This window comes from Staurois parvus, unplaced genomic scaffold, assembly GCF_062004578.1.
Source record: "Staurois parvus isolate SC_StPar_1 unplaced genomic scaffold, SC_StPar_1.0 ptg000025l, whole genome shotgun sequence".
NCBI lineage: Eukaryota > Metazoa > Chordata > Amphibia > Anura > Ranidae > Staurois > Staurois parvus.
In genome coordinates, this window is record NW_028317821.1 from 12094001 (window position 1) to 12114563 (window position 20563).

The 20563-nt window shown below is 39.0% G+C and overlaps 1 protein-coding gene across 2 annotated transcripts in view; it reads right to left on the reverse strand.

Moving 5' to 3' along the window:
- The window catches only part of SLC41A2 (solute carrier family 41 member 2), a 148203-nt gene that overhangs the window by 42302 nt on the left and 85338 nt on the right, over positions 1-20563 (reverse strand). For both annotated transcript variants that reach the window (XM_089651842.1, XM_089651843.1), the window contains exons 7-8: positions 11138-11285; positions 4178-4257 (exon numbers count right to left, since the gene is read on the reverse strand). In XM_089651842.1, coding sequence (XP_089507968.1) covers positions 4178-4257; positions 11138-11285 — 228 coding nt within the window. The remainder of the gene's footprint in view (positions 1-4177; positions 4258-11137; positions 11286-20563) is intronic.

Consider the following 20563-nt stretch of genomic DNA (forward strand, 5'->3'; position numbering starts at 1 on the left):
GGCATTATTACCAATAATAAATGGAAGGTGTCATGTGCGCTGCCAAAAAAGTAATATAAAGATTCACTGCGGCTGCAAGAACCCAAAAGTGTTCCCACACAAATATTAGTATTATTATTACCAATAATGTTCATGAGCTCAGTGTACATTCTGCATCATGGGCCAGAGGAGTGTAGCTCTAACTCCAACTTCAGGTGACCGTGTTTTAGGGGGTGTAAGGTTGCCCTTGTCAATATCTGAACATATTTCAGGACAATGTAAGCATGACAATGTGTACTGTACGCACATTTGCCTTGTTAGGAATTGTGTGGTTGGAAAGATTTGTGATGGCTTGTGAACTCTACCAAGCCATTGAATCAGCTTGACACTTCGGCAACTATTATTTTCAGAAAGATCAAGAAATGTCATATTTCTCTCAGCATAGGGTTCCTTCTCATAGTGAAAACAAAATTGTACCCTGACAACTGTATCTTTTTAGTACTTGTATTGACTGAATTAAAGGAGAAGTGTGGGAATGTGTAAAAAAAGATAATATACACAGGACAGCACAGTGGCAAAGTGGTTAGCACTTCAGCCTGGCAGCACTGGGGATGTTGGTTCGAATCCCAACAAGAGCACTACCTGCCTGGAGTTTGCATGTTCTCCCTGTGCTTGGGGAAGGGCGGGGTTCCTCCGGGTACTCCAGTTTCCTCCCACACTCCAAAGACATGCTGGTGGGTTAATTGGCTCCTGCATATATTGGCCCTAGTATGTGTAGGTATGAACATGCGTTAGGGAGGGCATGGAATGATGTGAATGTGTAATAAACATGTAAAGCACTGGGTAAATTGACTGCGCTATTTAAATACCTTTAATAATAACACATACTCACCTCTATGCTGCAGTATCAGTCCAATTCTGCTGCTTTCTCCTAACCTCTAAATCTGAGAACCGAGAGCTCACATGACTACTGATCGCTCAGTTGTCCGTACACTCTGAGCAGAGAGCTGTGACTGTCAGTCAGCAATTTCTACCCTGCCCCTCCAGTGCTCACTGGAGCACCGGGCTAGGAAGGAGGTGGGAGTGGCTAGCTCAGCCTCTCAGCGGCACGCTGAGAAACCTTCCTTAATATACACCTTTTCCCAATGACCAAAGTGTCGAGCAATCTGATTGGTTGATTTTATGAGCATGTTTGATCTTATGTGTCTAGACCTAGAACAGCTGTATGCATAGATTTTAATTAAAAAGTTAAATAGATACTCCTTGTCTCGTTTATGGCAAAACTGCAATCTTCAACATCCTTGTACAAAGGTGGACACAACAGCCATGTTGAAATTTTCTTCACCATAAACAAGTACACTATGAATATCTAGGATGCCTTAAACCCATTTACCATATACTTCTCATATTGCTTAAGGGAAAATTGCATGTTTTTACTGCATAAGTAAAGACTCTACCTAAAAGGCTATTTCTCATAAACAAGGGCCTCATGAATATTTAAGACTTTTCCAAATCTAAATCAGATAAACTTGCATTTTACAATGCTAGTAGATTTGCAAATAACCTGCTCTGAACCTCCCCCTGACTCTCCACATAATTATCCAAAAATAGGACAACCCAACATAACAAAGGTAAGGTAATCATCTTGTGCATAAATTAACATAGTAAGGAGTCCTTAGCTATCCTTTGGTCAATAACATGAAAAAATAAATTATATATGTGTATGTGTGTGTGTGTATATATATATATATATATATATATATATATATATATATATATATATATATATATATATATATATATATATATATATAAAAAGGTCATACCTCGAGTGATGCAGGATACTTATTATTTCATAGCAACCACAAAAAGGCTCTAACTATAGACTGAACCATCACTTAGGGGTGGACTGATGCTTTGACAGATTTTGCAAGAAGTGTTATTGATTTAAACATTATTGGCAACAAAATGCATAGTGTAAAGACAACCACCGACATCAGACGATGATTAGAAGTAATATAAGAGCTTAAAAACACAGCAACTTGTACACCTTGATTGGGTCTTGTTGTGCATGTAAATGAAACAGATAAACCAAGGCAGTCACCCCCTAGCCACAGTCATAGACCTACAGTGATAAGGCAAATTTATCTGCTGGTAATTCCTCCCAAGGAAATTTGATGATAATGTCCATTGGGACAGAGACAGAACAATTATCATCAGAAAACTGGTCATCGTTCAAAAGGCTTTCTTGAGACATAATTCACAACAGATTCCAAATATGCATTGCAAGCAAAATTGTGTAGTGAGTGGCCTGTGTATTGATCCTCTGCACTGTACTGATGAAAGGTTGGAATATTATGCTACAAAACCTGGGACCTTGGCGCTGATAAACACAATAGATTAATTCTTGTTAGCTATCAAGGCAAACAGATACCATTCTTTACAGTTTTATTGAGCCACTCTTATCCACAAGACGATGCCAATTCCTGGAATTTTGCCTGCACTGAAAACCCAATTAACTGGGTCTGGGAATACATGGAGTACAGTGAGTTACTTTTCTTCATATACAATCTAATAACTGCTGCATGGCTGCAAAGCGCTAATGTTTATGAAAATCATTTCTCCAGCTGTGACATAAATGTTGTTATCCTTATATGTGTGGATGACAAGCTTATGAATTATTTGTCGCAGCTCATTGAAAAAGTCTGTACTTGGAAGGCACACATTTAACCACTTGGAAGACACCCCAGGCGTATTCTAACATTTTCTTTACATGTAAAAATCAGTATTTTTTGTTTTCCCCTAGAAAGTTACTTAGAACCTCCAAACATTATATATGTTTTTAAACAGTGGCCCTAGAGAATAAAATGGTGGCTGCTGCAATTTTTTATGTCACACAGTATTTGTGCAGCAGTTTTTCAAACTCAATTTTAAAAATAATTATACCTTCATGGATTTTAATGCAAAAAGCACAATATATCCCCATTATTTGTAAAATATATAAGATGAGGTTATGCCGAGGAAATAGATTCCCAACATGCCATGCTTTAAAATTGTGCATGTTCGTGGATCATTAAAAATCTCCACAGGTAATGCTTTAAAAAGGTTTACAGGTTACCAGTTTGGAGTTACAAAGGAGTTCTAGTGCTAGAATTATTGCAATCGCTAGAATGTTCGCAGTAATACCTCACATTTGTGGTGCAAGCACCGTTGACATTTGACCTACATATACATATACATACATATTTGACCCCCCGTGCTCGCGTGCACAGACTAACGACAGGGGCACTTTAAAAATTAAAAAAATAATTTTATTAAAAAGGTTTTGTTTAACATTGTCCTTGTATTTATTTATTTATTTTTTGATCACTTTTATTCCGATTACAAAAAATGTAAACATCTCTTTTGATAAAAATAAAGCATGATAGGTCCACTTTATGGAGACCTCTGGGGCTATAAGACCCCATATCTCTCCTCTACCCTTGAAAGCACGAGATCAAAAGAAAAAATAAAATGTCAGTGTTTTTATCTGCCCTAACCGGAAGTGACGAAAATGCTGGTCACTTCTGGCCTCCTAGACCATAGAGGTGATTGGAGACAAACTGGTCTCCGAATACCTCTATTATAAGCCGATGCAACTGCAGGATTCGAAGAACCCAATATAAGTTCACTTATCACCTTTCATGTTGGGAGTGCTGTGTGTCTGCTGCCATCTTTTTTCTACAACTTCCTGGATTCCCTGCACGTTTTGAAGCTTCTCCTCTGCTGTTTAATTTCAGTTGCTAGGGACTACATATCCCATGGTACCTTGCTGCCTTAAAGAAGAGATTTCTGTATTGACTCCACCTCCTGAAAGCCGAAAGAGCTGCTGCTCTCATGCACATCGCTGGATTGAGATCAGGCTCAAGTATAAGGGGGACTGGGGAGGAGTTGCATTTGGAAGGTTTCTTACTTTAATGTATAGAATGCATTAAGGTAAAAAAAGAAAAAAAAATTTTTGCTTTTACAACCACTTATGTATATGAAATGTATGATCTAATATGATTTAAAATTTTGACCATAGACATGCTTTAAAAATGTACAAATGGTAAACAGACTCAGCTTCATGCATTTGTATATCATTAACCCATACAACAATTATTTTACTAATTAAGAGAGTGGCTTGGGTAAAACAAAATTCAGAAAAAACAATTCTTACCATTTATTACTGGTGTGTAAACAACAATCCCAACCAAGTTTGGGTCGGAAACAGTTGTGTCTAGTATAAGGCCGCCAACACTGAAAAAAAACAAAAACTTGTTAATAAGGCAGAACATGCTAGGTACTTAATGACTTATTTAACATCTTGATTCTGTTTTAAGATGCTATGAGTTCAAGTAACTGTATCTCTTCTGGGACCCACTCAGGCTTTGTCACAAGCTATGCAGCAAAGATGTGAGACTTCCTTTGTAGTCAGTCTCCAGGATGTGCAAGTGGCTTCGGGCTTTAATTAATAGACTAACACAGCCTAGACACACAGCAAAGGAACACACAAGATAAAACTGGGAAGTAGAAAAGTTTCAAAACATGACTTGCAGCAACTATTAAGCCATTTTGTATCATATGCTTGGTCTATAGAAAAGAAAAAAAGCAAAAATGGGATTATAGATGAAATGCCAAATTAAGTGTGATAAATATTTTATTGACGAAAAAATGTTATTGGGAAAAAAAAAAGGTTTATATAACCCAATTAGTTTTAAATTCAGGGAGGGTAAGATTAAAATTGTGTCATATAAAAGGTAATGAACCCCACATTATTTTTAGTGGTATTGGGTACCACACAATGCCACTATGTTTGTTCTACAGCAATGGTCTAATGACTGTAAAAAAAAAATCTATTGCTCATCACAACCTTCTCTCCATCTTCCTACCAGCTGCCCACATGCATAATAAAGGTTGCACAAATGTGAACCTAGCCATCTTTGAAGAAAGGTTTACCAGACGCAAGGGGCATACGTTACATTCTCTTCATTAATTTATTACACACACACATATACAGTGGGGATCGAAAGTTTGGGCACCCCAGCTAAAAATTTGTATTAATGTGCATAAAGAAGCCAAGGAAAGAAGGAAAAATCTCCAAAAGGCATCAAATTACAGATTAGACATTCTTATAATATGTCAACGAAAGTTAGATTTTATTTCCATCATTTACACTTTCAAAATAACAGAAAACAAAAAAATGGCGTCTGCAAAAGTTTGGGCACCCTGCAGAGTTAATATCTTGTACTCTCCCCTTTGGCAAGTATCACAGCTTGTAAACGCTTTTTGTAGCCAGCCAAGAGTTTTTCAATTCTTGTTTGAGGTATCTTTGCCCATTCTTCCTTACAAAAGTCTTCCAGTTCTTTGAGATTTCTGGGCTGTCTGTCACGCACTGCTCTTTTAAGGTCTATCCATAGATTTTCAATTATGTTGAGGTCAGGAGATTGTGAAGGCCATGGCAAAACCTTCAGTTTGTGCCTCTTGATGTAATCCCCCGTGGATTTCGAGGTGTGTTTAGGATCATTATCCATTTGTAGAAGCCATCCTCTCTTTAACTTCAGCTTTTTCACAGATGGTTACCATCCAAAATTTGCTGAAATTTTATTGAATCCATTTTTCCTTCTACTTGTGAGATGTTCCCTGTGCCACTGGCTGCAACACAACCCCAAAGCATGATTAATCCAACCCCATGCTTAACAGTTGGACAGAGGTTCTTTTCATTAAATTCTGTGCCCCTTCTTCTCCAAATGTACCTTTGCTCATTCCGGCCAAAAAAGTTCAATTTTAACCTCATCGGTCCACAGAACTTGTTTCCAAAATGCATCAGGCTTGTCTATATGTTCATTTGCAAAGTTCAAACGATGATTTTTGTGGTGAGGACGTAGAAGAGGTTTTCTTCTGATGACTCTTCCATGAAGACCATATTTGTACAAGTATCTCATTATAGTGGAATAGTGTACCACAACTCCAGTGTCTGCCAGATCTTTCTGGAGGGATCGTGCAGTCAAACGTGGGTTTTGAATTGTTTTTCTCACAATCCTGCGAACTGTTCTGTCTGATATTTTTCTTGGTCTTCCAGATCTTGCTTTAACTTCCACTGTTCCTGATGACTGCCATTTCTTAATTACATTCCGAACAGAGGATATTGACATCTGAAAACGCTTTGCTATCTTCTTATAGCCTTCTCCAGCTTTGTGAGCGTCAACTATTTTCAGTTTCAGTTTTCTAGACAACTGCTTAGAAGAACCCATGGTGCTGATTGTTGGGGCAAGGTCAGATGAGTCTGGGCATTTAAAACCTTTGAGATTGACATAACCTGGTCTTCCCAGACGATGATTGAGAAAAATCCATGACACTGGCAGGTCTCAGCTTTGCAAAGGGGGCAGTGCATGCTATAAATTCTGCAGGGTGCCCAAACTTTTGCAGACGCCATTTTTTTGTTTTCTGTTATTTTGAAAGTGTAAATGATGGAATTAAAATCTAACTTTTGTTGACATATTATAAGCATGTCTAATCTGTAATTTGATGCCTTTTGGAGATTTTTCCTTCTTTCCTTGGCTTCTTTATGCACATTAATACAAATTTTTAGCTGGGGTGCCCAAACTTTCGATCCCCACTGTATATATATATATATATATATATATATATATATATATATATATATATATATACACATATATACATATACACACACACACATATAAACATATACATATACACACATTACCATTGCGGTCAATGCTGATGACAAATTCATATACAGTCTTTTAACTATCATGGCTGTTTGTAAAACATCAGGATACAGATTTGTTTCCTACTGAGAGATAATCCATATTGTGAAAAGTATCAATGAATTTAGCTCTATATCTTCATGCATATTTGTCTTACTGATGTAATTGCATCTATGAGATGGAGGAACCCTGCTGGGGAAAGCACCATGTGTCATAATCATAGCTTATTTTGATGGCTGTTATGCAAAATTTGTACAATGAATTACGGTATCTGGTGTCAAATTAAAAGGTGTTCTTCAGAGTAGAACTCTCTCTCTTGTCCTCCTCTGCCATCTGTGGTTGTATAACGTTTCCGTGGGTGATGTAAGGGAGCCCCCCCCAAAGGGTTTTTTCTTCCATTTTTTTTGTCATAAAATGTATTCTTTTGGATCCTATTTTTTGAACGATATAAGCTTCCTTTGCTTTTGTGCCATTTTACTGCCTCCCCCTCACCCCATTACCAGGCCACCTCTTCTTTGTATTACATCAGCATAGATAAGTGTGCATAGTCTTGATTTTCAGACACAACAAAGTTCAGTTTTTTGATGGGAATATCTGTTTATCATGCTACTAGGAGGTCTAGCAAATATTTGCACATGACCACTTGTGTAAACCAATTTAAAGCAACGGGAAAAATTTAATTGGTGTACCATTAAATATTTGCCAAAAAAAGCACACATCGACAATTGTTTCCACCGTTTAGAGGGAGCTCTTGATCAAATACTGGACTCAAGCTTTAGAGCAGTTGTTTCAATAAGTATCAACAATATTTTGTCTTATGACATTTATGGTACTGTGCGGTCATCTAGAGTTTGCAGGCAGAAATGTTTTCCCTATAGAAATTGGTGTAGGAAGGAAGCGTGAAGAGCTACGCCTATGTGGGAATGGCTACAAACATTCAAAACAGACCTGAACCAAAGCAGAGTGGGGACAACCCTGTAGCTCCACCAGAAGAAAGACTGCTAAGATCAAGAACCTTTTTATCCTGCAACTGCTTAAATGCCCTAGGTCCTGTTTGCTAGGAAAACATGGGTCAGCTATAATGGAAGCCGAATCACTTTTAGTACTTCAATAACGGCATGCAGACAACTGTCAATACTCACTCAGTAGAGAGATCGACAGTGTGTGCATATATATATATATATATATATATATATATATATATATATATATATATATATATATATATATATATATATATATACACATATATATATATACACACACACAAGAATGCTGCGTTTACAAACTACGTACAGTTACAGGAAACAGTAGAAGACATACAAAGCGCGCGTGTGTGTGTGTGTGCGTGCGTGCGTGTACATACATATTTACACTTTGTATGTCTTCTACTGTTTCCTGTAACTGTAAGTAGTTTGTAAACACAGCATTCTTGTTAAGTAACAGCACATTAAAAAAACTACTGGGTGCTTTCCTGCAAAGAATTTGACAAACAGGTCCTAAGAAAAAGCAAAAAGCCCCTCCACCTCCACAACTCTAGGCCATCTCACCCTCCACATCCTAATCTCAAGGCCACCTCCCAATTTACCTCCCCATTTCTAGGCCACCTCCACCTTCCCGTTCCTACGCCTCCTTCACCTTATTATCTCCAAGCTGCTTCCCTCACCACCTTCCCATCCCTTGGATGCCTTCCCCTGTATCTTCTCATCTCCAAGCTACATTCCCCCCCCCCTTACTTTCCCATCTCCAGACACCATCCCCCTTCACATTTCCAGGCCGCCTCCTCCTTCTCCCAACGCTCCCTTCCAAGGCCACCTCCCATTTACCTCCCTATTCTAGGCCACCTCCACCTTTCCAGCCCTGGCCGACAGCCACCTTCCATCTCTAAGATGCCGCCTCCTCCTCCACTTTCAAATCTCCAATCTGCCTCCCCCACCACCTTCCCATCCCTAGGACACCTTCTCCTCCACCTTATCATTTCCAAGCTGCCTCCCCCATCACCTTCCTATCTCCAAACTGTTACCATTAAATTAATTCAAATTATGATACAAATAACTAATAAAAGTGTATAAATACCAAAAAATATTTAAATAGATAGTTTCAATTAATCAATCTCCTCCAAATAAATATCAAAATAATTCCACATGAAATACTCCTCTAAAAAAATATTATACCAAGTGCTCATAAATCATCTATTAGTGACATGATGTACTTACTAATACCCTCAATTTCATTTATATTCATAATACCCTCATTTAATATAATAAAAATAGTAAACCAACTAATAACCCTCAACTAAAACGCATTTAAATGATCCCCCATAAATAAAAATAACCAAATGCTCATAAATAATTAGTAGTGATTAGTATGAATCCAAATATCATCAAAATAATAGTCCCATTGAATAAACAATTGTTTATATATAGTGACTTGGTGCTTGTTGTTCTTCAAATTTGTGACTTTTGTGAATCCTTCAAATAGTGAAGATGTGCGCTCACCTCCTTTGATGCCTGCAATTAGGCTATACACGCTTTCGGTTCACTTTCCCTGGAACCTGCTAGACATATACTTTTGCTGGTAAAATTGGGAGATCCTTCCTTTAGGAGTAATGGGTGTATCCTCTGGTGGCTGATTATCCCCTCAGGGATTACACACTCCTTTTGTTATCCCAGACCTCCTAATTATCCTCTGCTTGTGTTACACCGCATGCAGGAAGAAATAGAGGACATAGTGCTTTACCTTTTAAAACTTTTTATTCCCACCATCCAAGTATTAAACTCACATTAGACAGGTTTAAATAACGCAATATCCCATTGGAAATCCTCTGCTGGCCTCTGAGTCATACACCTGCCGTCTATCGTGTTGTGCGGCTCCTCTCCGAGTGATGACGTAGCCCCTCCCCTACGCGTTATGCCTCCAATCACGTGGCTTCATCACAATCCCCTGATGAAGCCACGTGATTGGAGGCGTAACGCGTAGGGGAGAGGCTACGTCATCACTCGGAGAGGAGCCGCACAACACGATAGACGGCAGGTGTATGACTCAGAGGCCAGCAGAGGATTTCCAATGGGATATTGCATTATTTAAACCTGTCTAATGTGAGTTTAATACTTGGATGGTGGGAATAAAAGTTTTAAAAGGTAAAGCACTATGTCCTCTATTTCTTCCTGCATGCGGAGTAACACAAGCAAAGGATAATTAGGAGGTCTGGGATAACAAAAGGAGTGTGTAATCCCTGAGGGGATAATCAGCCACCAGAGGATACACCCATTACTCCTAAAGGAAGGATCTCCCAATTTTACCAGCAAAAGTATATGTCTAGCAGGTTCCAGGGAAAGTGAACCGAAAGCGTGTATAGCCTAATTGCAGGCATCAAAGGAGGTGAGCGCACATCTTCACTATTTGAAGGATTCACAAAAGTCACAAATTGAAGACAACAAGCACCAAATCACTATATATAAACAACTGTTTATTCAATGGGACTATTATTTTGATGATATTTGGATTCATACTAATCACTACTAATTATTTATGAGCATTTGGTTATTTTTATTTATGGGGGATCATTTAAATGCGTTTTAGTTGAGGGTTATTAGTTGGTTTACTATTTTTATTATATTAAATGAGGGTATTATGAATATAAATGAAATTGAGGGTATTAGTAAGTACATCATGTCACTAATAGATGATTTATGAGCACTTGGTATAATATTTTTTTAGAGGAGTATTTCATGTGGAATTATTTTGATATTTATTTGGAGGAGATTGATTAGTTGAAACTATCTATTTAAATATTTTTTGGTATTTATACACTTTTATTAGTTATTTGTATCATAATTTGAATTAATTTAATGGTAATAATTTAATTATTATTTATTGAGAAGTATTTAGGAGCGCAACATATATTTGTAGATATTTCCAACACAGTTGTAGTTATGCGTTTCATGTTTGCGATCCTCTAGTAATTATCACACCTGTAGCTCGCAAGTCACTCTGATTCATCTATACCTATCTCCAAACTGACTTCCCTAACACCTATTCATCTCCAGGCTAACTTCCCCTCCTAACTCCAGGATGCCTCATCCCAACATCACAAGTTCAGGAGACCAACATCTAAACTTCATGATTCCTGGATAGGGTTTGCTGGGCATGTCTTCTCAATATCACCAAGCTGGGCTCTGTGGTTTACAATGGTGGTATAATGTTGTTAGAATAAGTGTGTGTGTGTTGAAGTCTTATGTTAAAGCCAGTGACTTTAGTTTTTCATTCCTGAAAAATGTTTTATATTTTTTAGTTCTTCTTGGACCTCTGCTTTAATTATCCAATCATCCAAAGAGTGAGAGAATAAATCTAACAATAACACCTTTCGCCTATAGCAATACAAAATTCAAAAGAAAGATACATACCTGCTAATGAGCATTGCAGTAATGACTGGCTCCCAGCCAGAATGCAGCACAATTCTTGTTGCTGGGTGTTTGGATGCTACTACAATCCATATTGGAGTTAGAGCCAAGAAGAAAGTACCAACCAGTGGTGATACAAATGAATATGAATCTAGAACACAGTAAAATAGCAAAATTTTAATTTTCTAGCAAAAAATAGAAAAAAATACTGTATTTTTGTCAGAATAAGAATTGATGGGAAATCTCTCCTTTGGGGACATGGACACAGTCAGGAAGGGTTAAAACTTTTGAAATAGTTTTTTTTTCCTACTATATGTATCTCTGATCAGGTACATACACCCTTGGTTTTTGTACCAGGCCTCAGAGGAACAGGCATTCAGAAAAAAAATTCCCCAATGAGGCCACATATTGAAATAATGACCATAAGACATTTTAATTCTTCTCAACCCTATCCAAAAGGGAAAGAACATGTTTTGTATAGCTTTGGACAGTGTACAGAAGTTTTAGAGAGTCTGCAAATCTTAACTTGTTTCTTGGTGTTTCCATTGGAAAGCTTTCTCTTCGGATCCTGTCATGTCAGAGTGACAGGATGAGGGAAAATGTCCCCAAGGACCAGAAGGAAGCATAAGCTCTAAAGAGCAGGGCCCTCTGTTTATTCTTGTACAAAATTGTATTGTAACTGTTATGTCTACCTTAATTTTGTTAAGTGCTGCGCAAACTGTTGGTGCTATATAAATCAATGTATAATAATAATAATAATATTATAATAAAAACCCTTAATCACTGCTTTCACCCAAATGATAAAAAGAGGTTTTGAGTGGAGCTTCACACTCAACTAGCTCTTCCTCTCCCATTCCTACAATTACATTTAAGAAAATGTGAGTGCTTCTCAATTTATGAGTTTCGTCAGAATTTTTCAATCCAGTTGAGTTTCAGTGGAATCCTGACAAATACAAAAAACATGTCTATTTTAGCTTTAAAAACAATATGTCTATCTGAGCTTTAAAGCTATACTAAAGCTAATTTTTAAATTAAAATAAAACATGTTATACTTACCTGCTCTGTACAATGATATGGCACAAAGCGGCCCCGAACCTCCTCTTTTGGGGTCCCCCACCGGCACTCTCCGCTCCTCCCCTTCTCTGTCTGCCCCCATAGCAAGCCGATTGCTAGGGGGCAGATGCTGCGGGCTCGTTCCTGAGTGTACCTTTAAAACACTCATAGCGTGGCTCGATCCCGCCCCCACTCCCTTCTCATTGGATTTCACTGACAGCAACAGGAGCCAATGGCTCCCACTGCTGCCTCTTTGTCCAGTGAGGAGAGGGAGAAAGAGAGAGAGAGCGGAGAGCATGCATGCAGGTAAAAAAAACATTTAGCCTTTAGAACCCATTTAATAATGCACAGTAAACATTGGCTTCACTGTTCGGTACTTTTTTTTAAAAAAAAAAAACAGTCAATTTTAACCAGTCTAAATTTTTATAGCTTAGTTGCTCTTTTTTGTCCAGCTATGAATTCAGACATAAGCACAAAACAATCAAACACTGGAATTTCCTATTTATGTTAGCTGTAAACGCTTTTATATTAGTAGCAATACTGGTCATTTGGCCTGGTGCTGACATTTATAAAATCCAAAGTCTAATTTATAAAGTGAAAAAATAAGTATCTTCATCATTGCAAACAGATTAAAACTTTAATGTATCCCTATTGCTACAGTGAGAAAATATAAAAATTATTAGTAGCCTGTAAAAAAAAAAAAAAAAAAATCTTTAATACCAAAAGAACACAGTAGTAAAGTAGAAGATGGGAGAAGGAACCGCAGCACCTAACAAGGGACCAGGTAACTGACACCCCAGAAGTGTTACATACCAATGGCACGCATAGCTCTCTAAGACTGCAAAGATTTGACTCAACTCCCACCAGAAAGCCTGGTATTAAACATCTTCTTTTATAGTCTGCTTTAAATTTTGTTACTATAGAGACAAAGTCATTTTAAAGATTTCAACCATCATTTTCCACCACAGGCTTTAATTTGATTGGTTGTTAGGGTCTTTTCAAATCAGAAGCTCATTTTGTTTGAAAGAAAAAAAAAAAAAAGCAGAAGATGCCTGTACATTTCACTTCCATCGCAAATCCAAAAAATAAGGGTTTATTGCTCATTTAAGTGTGCAAAACCATTAAAATAATTCCTTTTTGCCCTTGGGCCAGCTGTGCATCCAGAAGATCAGGTTTACAGCCTAATATTATAGAGCCTATTACTAAAGTGTTTCAGGCTTGTTGGCCATCGTTAGTGCAAAGTATGAAAACCATGGCTTCTATGAGTTAGGTCTTAAATAAGGCCCATTACACAAAGGGCAATTACGATAAACAAAATGCAATAGCAGTCCATTATGTTTTTACTTCAGCCAGATCACTAGCAGGAAACTGTTGTACCAGGTTACCACAGATAGTAATACGAAGGAAAAAATGTAAGTGATACCGTTCATGTGGCTAACTAAAAATATTTTAAGGTGTATTGAAAGGGTGGTTCTATACAATTCAGAAAGTGAACGGAGCCACCCTGAAATTGGAAACCCAGAGCAGTGGTCATTACATCAGACTAAACTAAACATAGGTAAGCATTAAAAGATAAAGCAGCTGCATACTCAGTAAGTGATTAAATCAGCTACTAAAAATGCTTAAAAAACTGAGGGTTTCATATTACACTCAATTACTAGGCAATGTGCTGGTACTGCAGTCAGACTGCAAATATCCAGTGACAATTATAAGATTAGTACATTGGTTATCACTTCTGCCTTGCAGCACTGGGGCCTTAGGGTCCAGCCAAGACACCATTTGCATGGAATTTGCATATTTGTTGATTTCAGGTATTTATATGACTTTGACGCAGTACTTTACATATATATTGTACATTCACATTAGTCCCTGCCCTTAAGGAGTGTGCAATCTAAGGTTCCAAACTCACATTCGTACATACAAATACTAGGGACAATTTAAACAGAAGCAAATTAACCTACCAGCATGTCTGGGACAGAAGTGCTAACCACTTAGTCACTGTGCTGCATGTTTTGCTTATGCTTGCGGGGCTTCCTTCAGGTACTCTGGTTTCTTCACACACTCCAAGAACATGCTGGGAAGTTAACTGGCTCCTGTCTAAATTGGTCCATGTATAAGTACGTATGCATGGTTTCAAGCCAATGATGATGGCTGTATATCCTGATGTTTCTGTAAGTAGTTCATCTGTCTTTTGGCAAAGATCAAGTGTAGTGTCTGTTCTTAAGTGCAGTAGGGGGTGCTATGGCGCTACTGGGGCCTTTTGGCAGGAATGGCTGGCTGTAGAGTGTCCCTGCTGGTATAAGGGCTCTGAAGGCTAGTACCAGCTGGAACAAATACCATGGCGTCCACAGGATGTGGGGCACAGGAGTAATTGCCCCAGGAAGACTGGAGGGGTCTAGTTCCTCCAGATTTCAATGGGTTTACCTCATCTGGCCATGGGCTGGGAAGGCAGAGAATCCACAGTGTCGGTGCCTCCTGGGAGTTGGGCACCCCAGGGTTGCTCTTAATGTTACTTGGGTGTGGGAGCCCCTCAGCAAGAATGAACACATGGCCACAGCACTAATGGTTTTTCTGCACTGAGCCTGTTTGTGCCAGGCCTTTTGTCTAAGTCTGGGGCAATTTTAGTTACCAAGCCACAGGAGGACCAAGCCTATGCATTGGCATAGGCACATATTTAATCCATTTTTTTTTCTTCATGTTTGTCACTGCACTTTTGTATGCATTTCTTTTTCTCACTCGGATGGAGGGGAAGGGTCTCTTGGCCTACCCTGAAGTCTTGGGGGAGGATGTGTAGCCATTAGGTTCCTTCCTGCCCTGGTCCGGGGTTCTCTCATCTTTACCTAGTATTCGTTGGCATGCATGTACGTCAAATAGGGACCCTAGACTAAAAGCTCCTCTGGCACCTACATTATGTTAGTTCATACAGTTTGTGCCTTTATTTTTACTTCTTTTTAATAAAGCATACGGCATTATAATTATCTCTTTTGGGATTTTTCTCTGAGATTTGTTTGGTAATTGAGGATGTTTAATAGTGGTTTTCATGAGTGGATGATCTTCAGCAATTCTGCATAAAGAAGTGGATATCATATCTGACCATATACAAGATCTGATCTCTAACACTTGCTGGCTGCTTTGGTGGCTGATGTGATTTGGTGCATGCGCAGTCTATCTGAACACATTGGTGGAGCACTGCTGATTTCAAAAGAGCTGGTCATTTTATTTCCATTTAACAAGAGTATGGTTTTTGGGGACTTTTTAACACATCAAATCACATTATTTTATATGTATATGCGTTTTTGAATTTTCACTATGTGCATTAGGTGAAGTTTTCACAGGTTTCTTATTCTTACAATACAATTCAATACAGGAGGAGTCAAAGGGCCCTGCTCGTTAGAGCTTGCAATCAAAAAGAAACAATGTGCATATATACATAAAGTTGTGCTCAAACGTTTGCATACCTTTGGAGAACTGATAATATACTATACAGTAAAATGAGTAAGCAACCAAAACGCGTTTAATTTATTTCTTATGGAATTCATATTCAACTATAGGTCAGAACAGAATGGAACAATCATAAAACAAAACATGGCAACAAGAAAACAAATGATATGACCCCTGTTCAAAACTCTGCATACCCTTACTTCTTTATACTGTGCATTGCCTCCGTTAGCATCAATGACAGCATGCAGTCTTTTATAACAGTTTTCTATGAGGCCCCGAATTTTTGCAAGCAGTATAGCTGGCCACGCAGCTTGGCAAAATGCCTCCAGGTCATGCAAAGTCTTTGGTCGCCCTGCATGAACAGCACGTTTGAGATCTCCCCAGAGTGGCTCCATGACATTCAGGTCAGGAGACTGATGGCCACTCAAGAACCTTCATCTCTTTATGCTATAACCACTAGAGGGTCCACTTGGCCTTGTGCTTAGGGTCATTGTCACTCTGGAAACTCCAAGAGTAAATTGTCTGCCAGTATTTGCTGAAAACATGCTGCATTCATCTTGCCATGCATTTTCACAAGATTCCTCATGCCTTTAGAGCTCACACACCACAAAACATTAGTGAGCCACCATCATGCTTCACAGTGGGGATGGTATTCTTGCCGCTATAGGCCTCGTTGACCCCTCTCCAACCTTATCGCTTATGGCTGTAACCATAAAGCTCTATTTTTGTCTTATCACTCCAGATTACAGTGTGTCAGAAGCTGTGAGGCATGTCAAAGTGTTATCGTATATACTTACTGCGACAATGCCACATAAAAAAAGCCTGGTTACAGTATCGTATTGTGCTCCATGAAACAATTACAATGTCTTTTTCCTGAGCAGCCTGTATCTCTCCTCAGGTTACCTGTGGGTTTTTCTTTGTATCCCGAACAATTCTTCTGGCAGTTGTGGCTGCAATCTTTCTTGGTCTACCTGACCTTGGCTTGGTGTCAAGAGATCCCTGAATATTCCACTTCTTAATAAGTGATTGAACAGTACTGACTGGCATATTCAAGGCTTTGGATATCTTTTTATATCCATTTCCATCTTTATAAAATGTTCCATTACCTTAATACGCAGGTCTTTTGACAGTTCTTTTTTTGCTTCCCATGGCTCAGAATCTAGCCTGCTCAGTGCATCCACGCGAGAGCTAACAAACTCATTGACTATTTATACACTGACACTAATTGCAATTTAAAAAAACACAGATGTGGGAAATTAACCTTTAATTGCCATTTCAACCCATCTGTGTCACCTTGTGTGTCTGTACCAAGGCCAAACATTCCAGGGTATAAAAACTTTTGATCATGGCCATTTGGGCGATTTCTGTTATCACTATGATTTAAACAGGAGCCAAACAACTATGTGATAATAAATGATTTCATATGATCACTATCCTTAACTAAAAGACAGTTTTGATCAGTCTTCTTTTCAATATCAATGCCAACATTTCACAATTCTGCCAGGGTATGCAAACTTTTGAGAACAACTGTATCTATACTTTGCACAACTTTCAACAAAATGATTCCAGAGCACTGGAAGTGATTCCATAAAAATATTCTCTCTAACAAATGTAACTTCTTTTTCAGCAGAAACAAAAGAAGGCATCTAGAGGAATAACTGTGTCGGAGTAGAGAGCTTGTCTATATCATTAGAGGTAGTGGTACATAGGTAATCAATATGTGAACAGCTGGTAAAGCTACATTATGCATCTTCTGTGTGGGTGGTTCTTACAGATAATTATGAAGTATTGTTTCAGAAATTCTAAACTCTAATCAATAGGAAAGCCAAACACAAATGTATTCTCATGAGAACTTCACTCTCTCATCCACAACTGTATGCAGATAAAAGGTAGCTTTAACAGTTGGCATTTGTCAGAGGGCTTCCTACATATCAGTCTGACTCCAAACCCGCAATCTAAAATAAGATTTTTACTTATAAAAGTGCAAAGATCATGGATGTGCAGTAACCATAGCAACCGGTTAGGAACCAGAAAATTGGTGTAGACGAGTGGTGGGCAACCTTTTTTTTCAACTGAGAAAACCTCTCGCCAAAACCACGATTGAAATTTATTTTGAGAGCCACATTTTTAAAACTGAAAATACATAGGATGGTACACTGTTTTTAGTTTCAATAAGTTTTTATAGTAATTCATCCCCCATAGTAATTCATCCCCCATATAGTAATTCATCCCCCATAGTAATTCAACCCCCATATAGTAATTCATCCCCCATAGTAATTCATCCCCCATATAGTAATTCATCCCCCATAGTAATTCATCCCCCATATAGTAATTCATCCCCCATAGTAATTCATCCCCCCTATAGTAATTCATCCCCCATAGTAATTCATCCCCCATAGTAATTCATCCCCCCTATAGTAATTCATCCCCCATATTAATTCATGCATCATATAGTAGTAGTAAGTAAGTAGCAAGTAGTAAGCCAAGTCCCCCCGTGTCAATTCACTTACCTTTGCTCCGCGCGTTCCTCTCGCCGTGTTCCCGCGCCGTTCCGGTCTTCAGGGCGGACTGTGAGAGGAGCCTAGCTCCTCTCACGTTTGTCACGCTGCTCCGCCTACACACATCCTGACAGCCAATCACTGGCTATCAGGATGTGAGTGGCAGCGAGACTGGCCAATCATTGCATTTGAGCGCGCTGCCCTGGCTGTTTTTTTTTTTGGATCACGCTGCAGAGTCCCTGCCGCCCGAGAGGAGGGAGGGGAGCGGGCGCCCGGCACACAAGAGCCGCGTTAAAGCGTGTAAAGAGCCGCATGTGGCTCGCGAGCCGCGGCTTGCCGACCACTGGTGTAGACTAATAAAAATTAGATTTTTTTAAATTTTTTGCAGCCGGTTGCTGTACATGGTGTTCTTTACATTGTTTTTCATACCACTCAGGCAATGGAAGAAGCAGGCTAAATAGACCAGTGTAGACTTTCCTTTGCCCAGCCACAGATGCTAAATGATCCCGGGGGAATCCAAGGAGTTTCCATGTTACATCCTACTAGCCTGTTATACTTACAAAATTTTAAGAAGCCACTGCTGACTGTTTAACCACTTGGCGTCAGGGGCAATTTTGACATTTCTCATACACATAAAATCAGCCTGGTTTGGGAGAAGATTACGGTACTTAGAACAACCAAACATTATATATTTGCAGAGGCTCTGGAGAATACAATGGTGGTTGTTGCAATTTTTTATGTCACACAATATTTGCCAAGTTATCAATTGCAAATTTTCAGAGAAAAATTACACTTAAATTAATTTTAGTGCAGACAAACATAATATAAAACCCCATTTGGTAAAATATATTAAAAAAAAAAAAAAAAGAAGAGGATGCTGCATTGAGTAAATAGATAAGAAACATACTTAAATTTTAAACTGCACACACCTGTGAAATGGCAAAAAACGATGGCATCTAAAAGGTGACACTTTAGATGCCTTTACAGGTTACCAGTTTAGAGCTAGTAGTGAGCTCGGAGACTAGAATTATTGCTCTCACATTGACGTTCATCGCAATACCTCGCGTGTGGTGCAGTTACCGTTTACACATGTGTGCTGGCCCTACGTGTGCATTTGCATTTGTGACAGGTACTCTTTATGGAGAGATCAGGAGTTTATTAGACCCCTGACCCCACCTCTGCCTTCAAAAGGCAGGCAATCAGAGATGTTCCTCCATCTTCTCTGTGCGCCGTGGTACTGGGATCCCTGGTGGAACAGAAGAGCACAGGAACAGCGACCCTCTTTTGAACACTGGTAAAGTGATTAGGTGGCTGTATAGCCGCTCAGATGACTTTCACTGGACAGCTGAAAAAACTGAAACCAGGATCAGCAGTTGCAGCCAAGTTCCTGGTATAACAACTTGGTCCCGGAGCTGTATATATATGGCATAAGGATGGTAAGTGGTTAAATTGGAACTTTAGTCTCCAAATGAAGTCCTGATAGATTACTTCATGCTGGCCCCTTTTGCGAATATAGCAAAAAACAAAAACCTTACGGCTCCATTCACAGTAGTGTAATCGTCCAAAATCAACGATTTCCGGTGCAACTGTAGAGTGTGATTATGAAGCGACATTTGGTTCGACTTTGATCCTACATTACATTCTCTGTACCAAAGTTGCATCAAAAGTCACCTTTTCAAAGCTGCTGCAACTTTAGTCCACATCGATTTGAACAGGTGCCATTGAAAATCCTTTCACCCTTGGCAGCACTGTGTGCCTGTGCAGTGTGCAGCTACTGTCAGCCTTCCTTTCCAGCTGAGCCAAGGCATACAATCAAGGCTTAAAATGCACACATTTCAATTGCAGAAAGTGACAAAGCTTTTGGGACTAAAAGAAGGTGAGTTTTCAATAAGGAAGTAACTACTTTGAGCTTCAGAAAAATAGCAGCCTCAGGCAAGAGGAGCAATGAGTGGGGCAAATTACAGCACACTAAATTGGGTAGCATAATTATTAATGTGGATTGTATGTTCTCCTGTCAAAGAACATTTTATGTTCCATTCACACTTGTGCGGCTCCAAAGTTGCACGCTTTCCAGTGCAACTTTGGAATGCGACTTTGCATCAAAGTAGTGCAGAACCCTTTCAAAAGTCACTTTGACTTTAAGTTGCATAGATCTGAACAGATACCATTGAAAACGATGAGCTGTGACTTGTCATGCAACATTATGTGTCCAAAGTCACATGACAAGTCGCACAAGTGTGAATGCAGCCTAAAGGATAAGTTCACCTTTAGGAACATGTTACATGTTCCACCCACTCCCTGATCCACCTCTTCTAGTGACAGTGAGCCGGGGATCTTCTCTCCAAACTTCCTGCCACAATTAAAAAAAAAAAAAATTATACAACAGGTCAGGTTCCTCAGCTTAACGCAGGCCTGTCAATGCATCTGCAAAGTGATC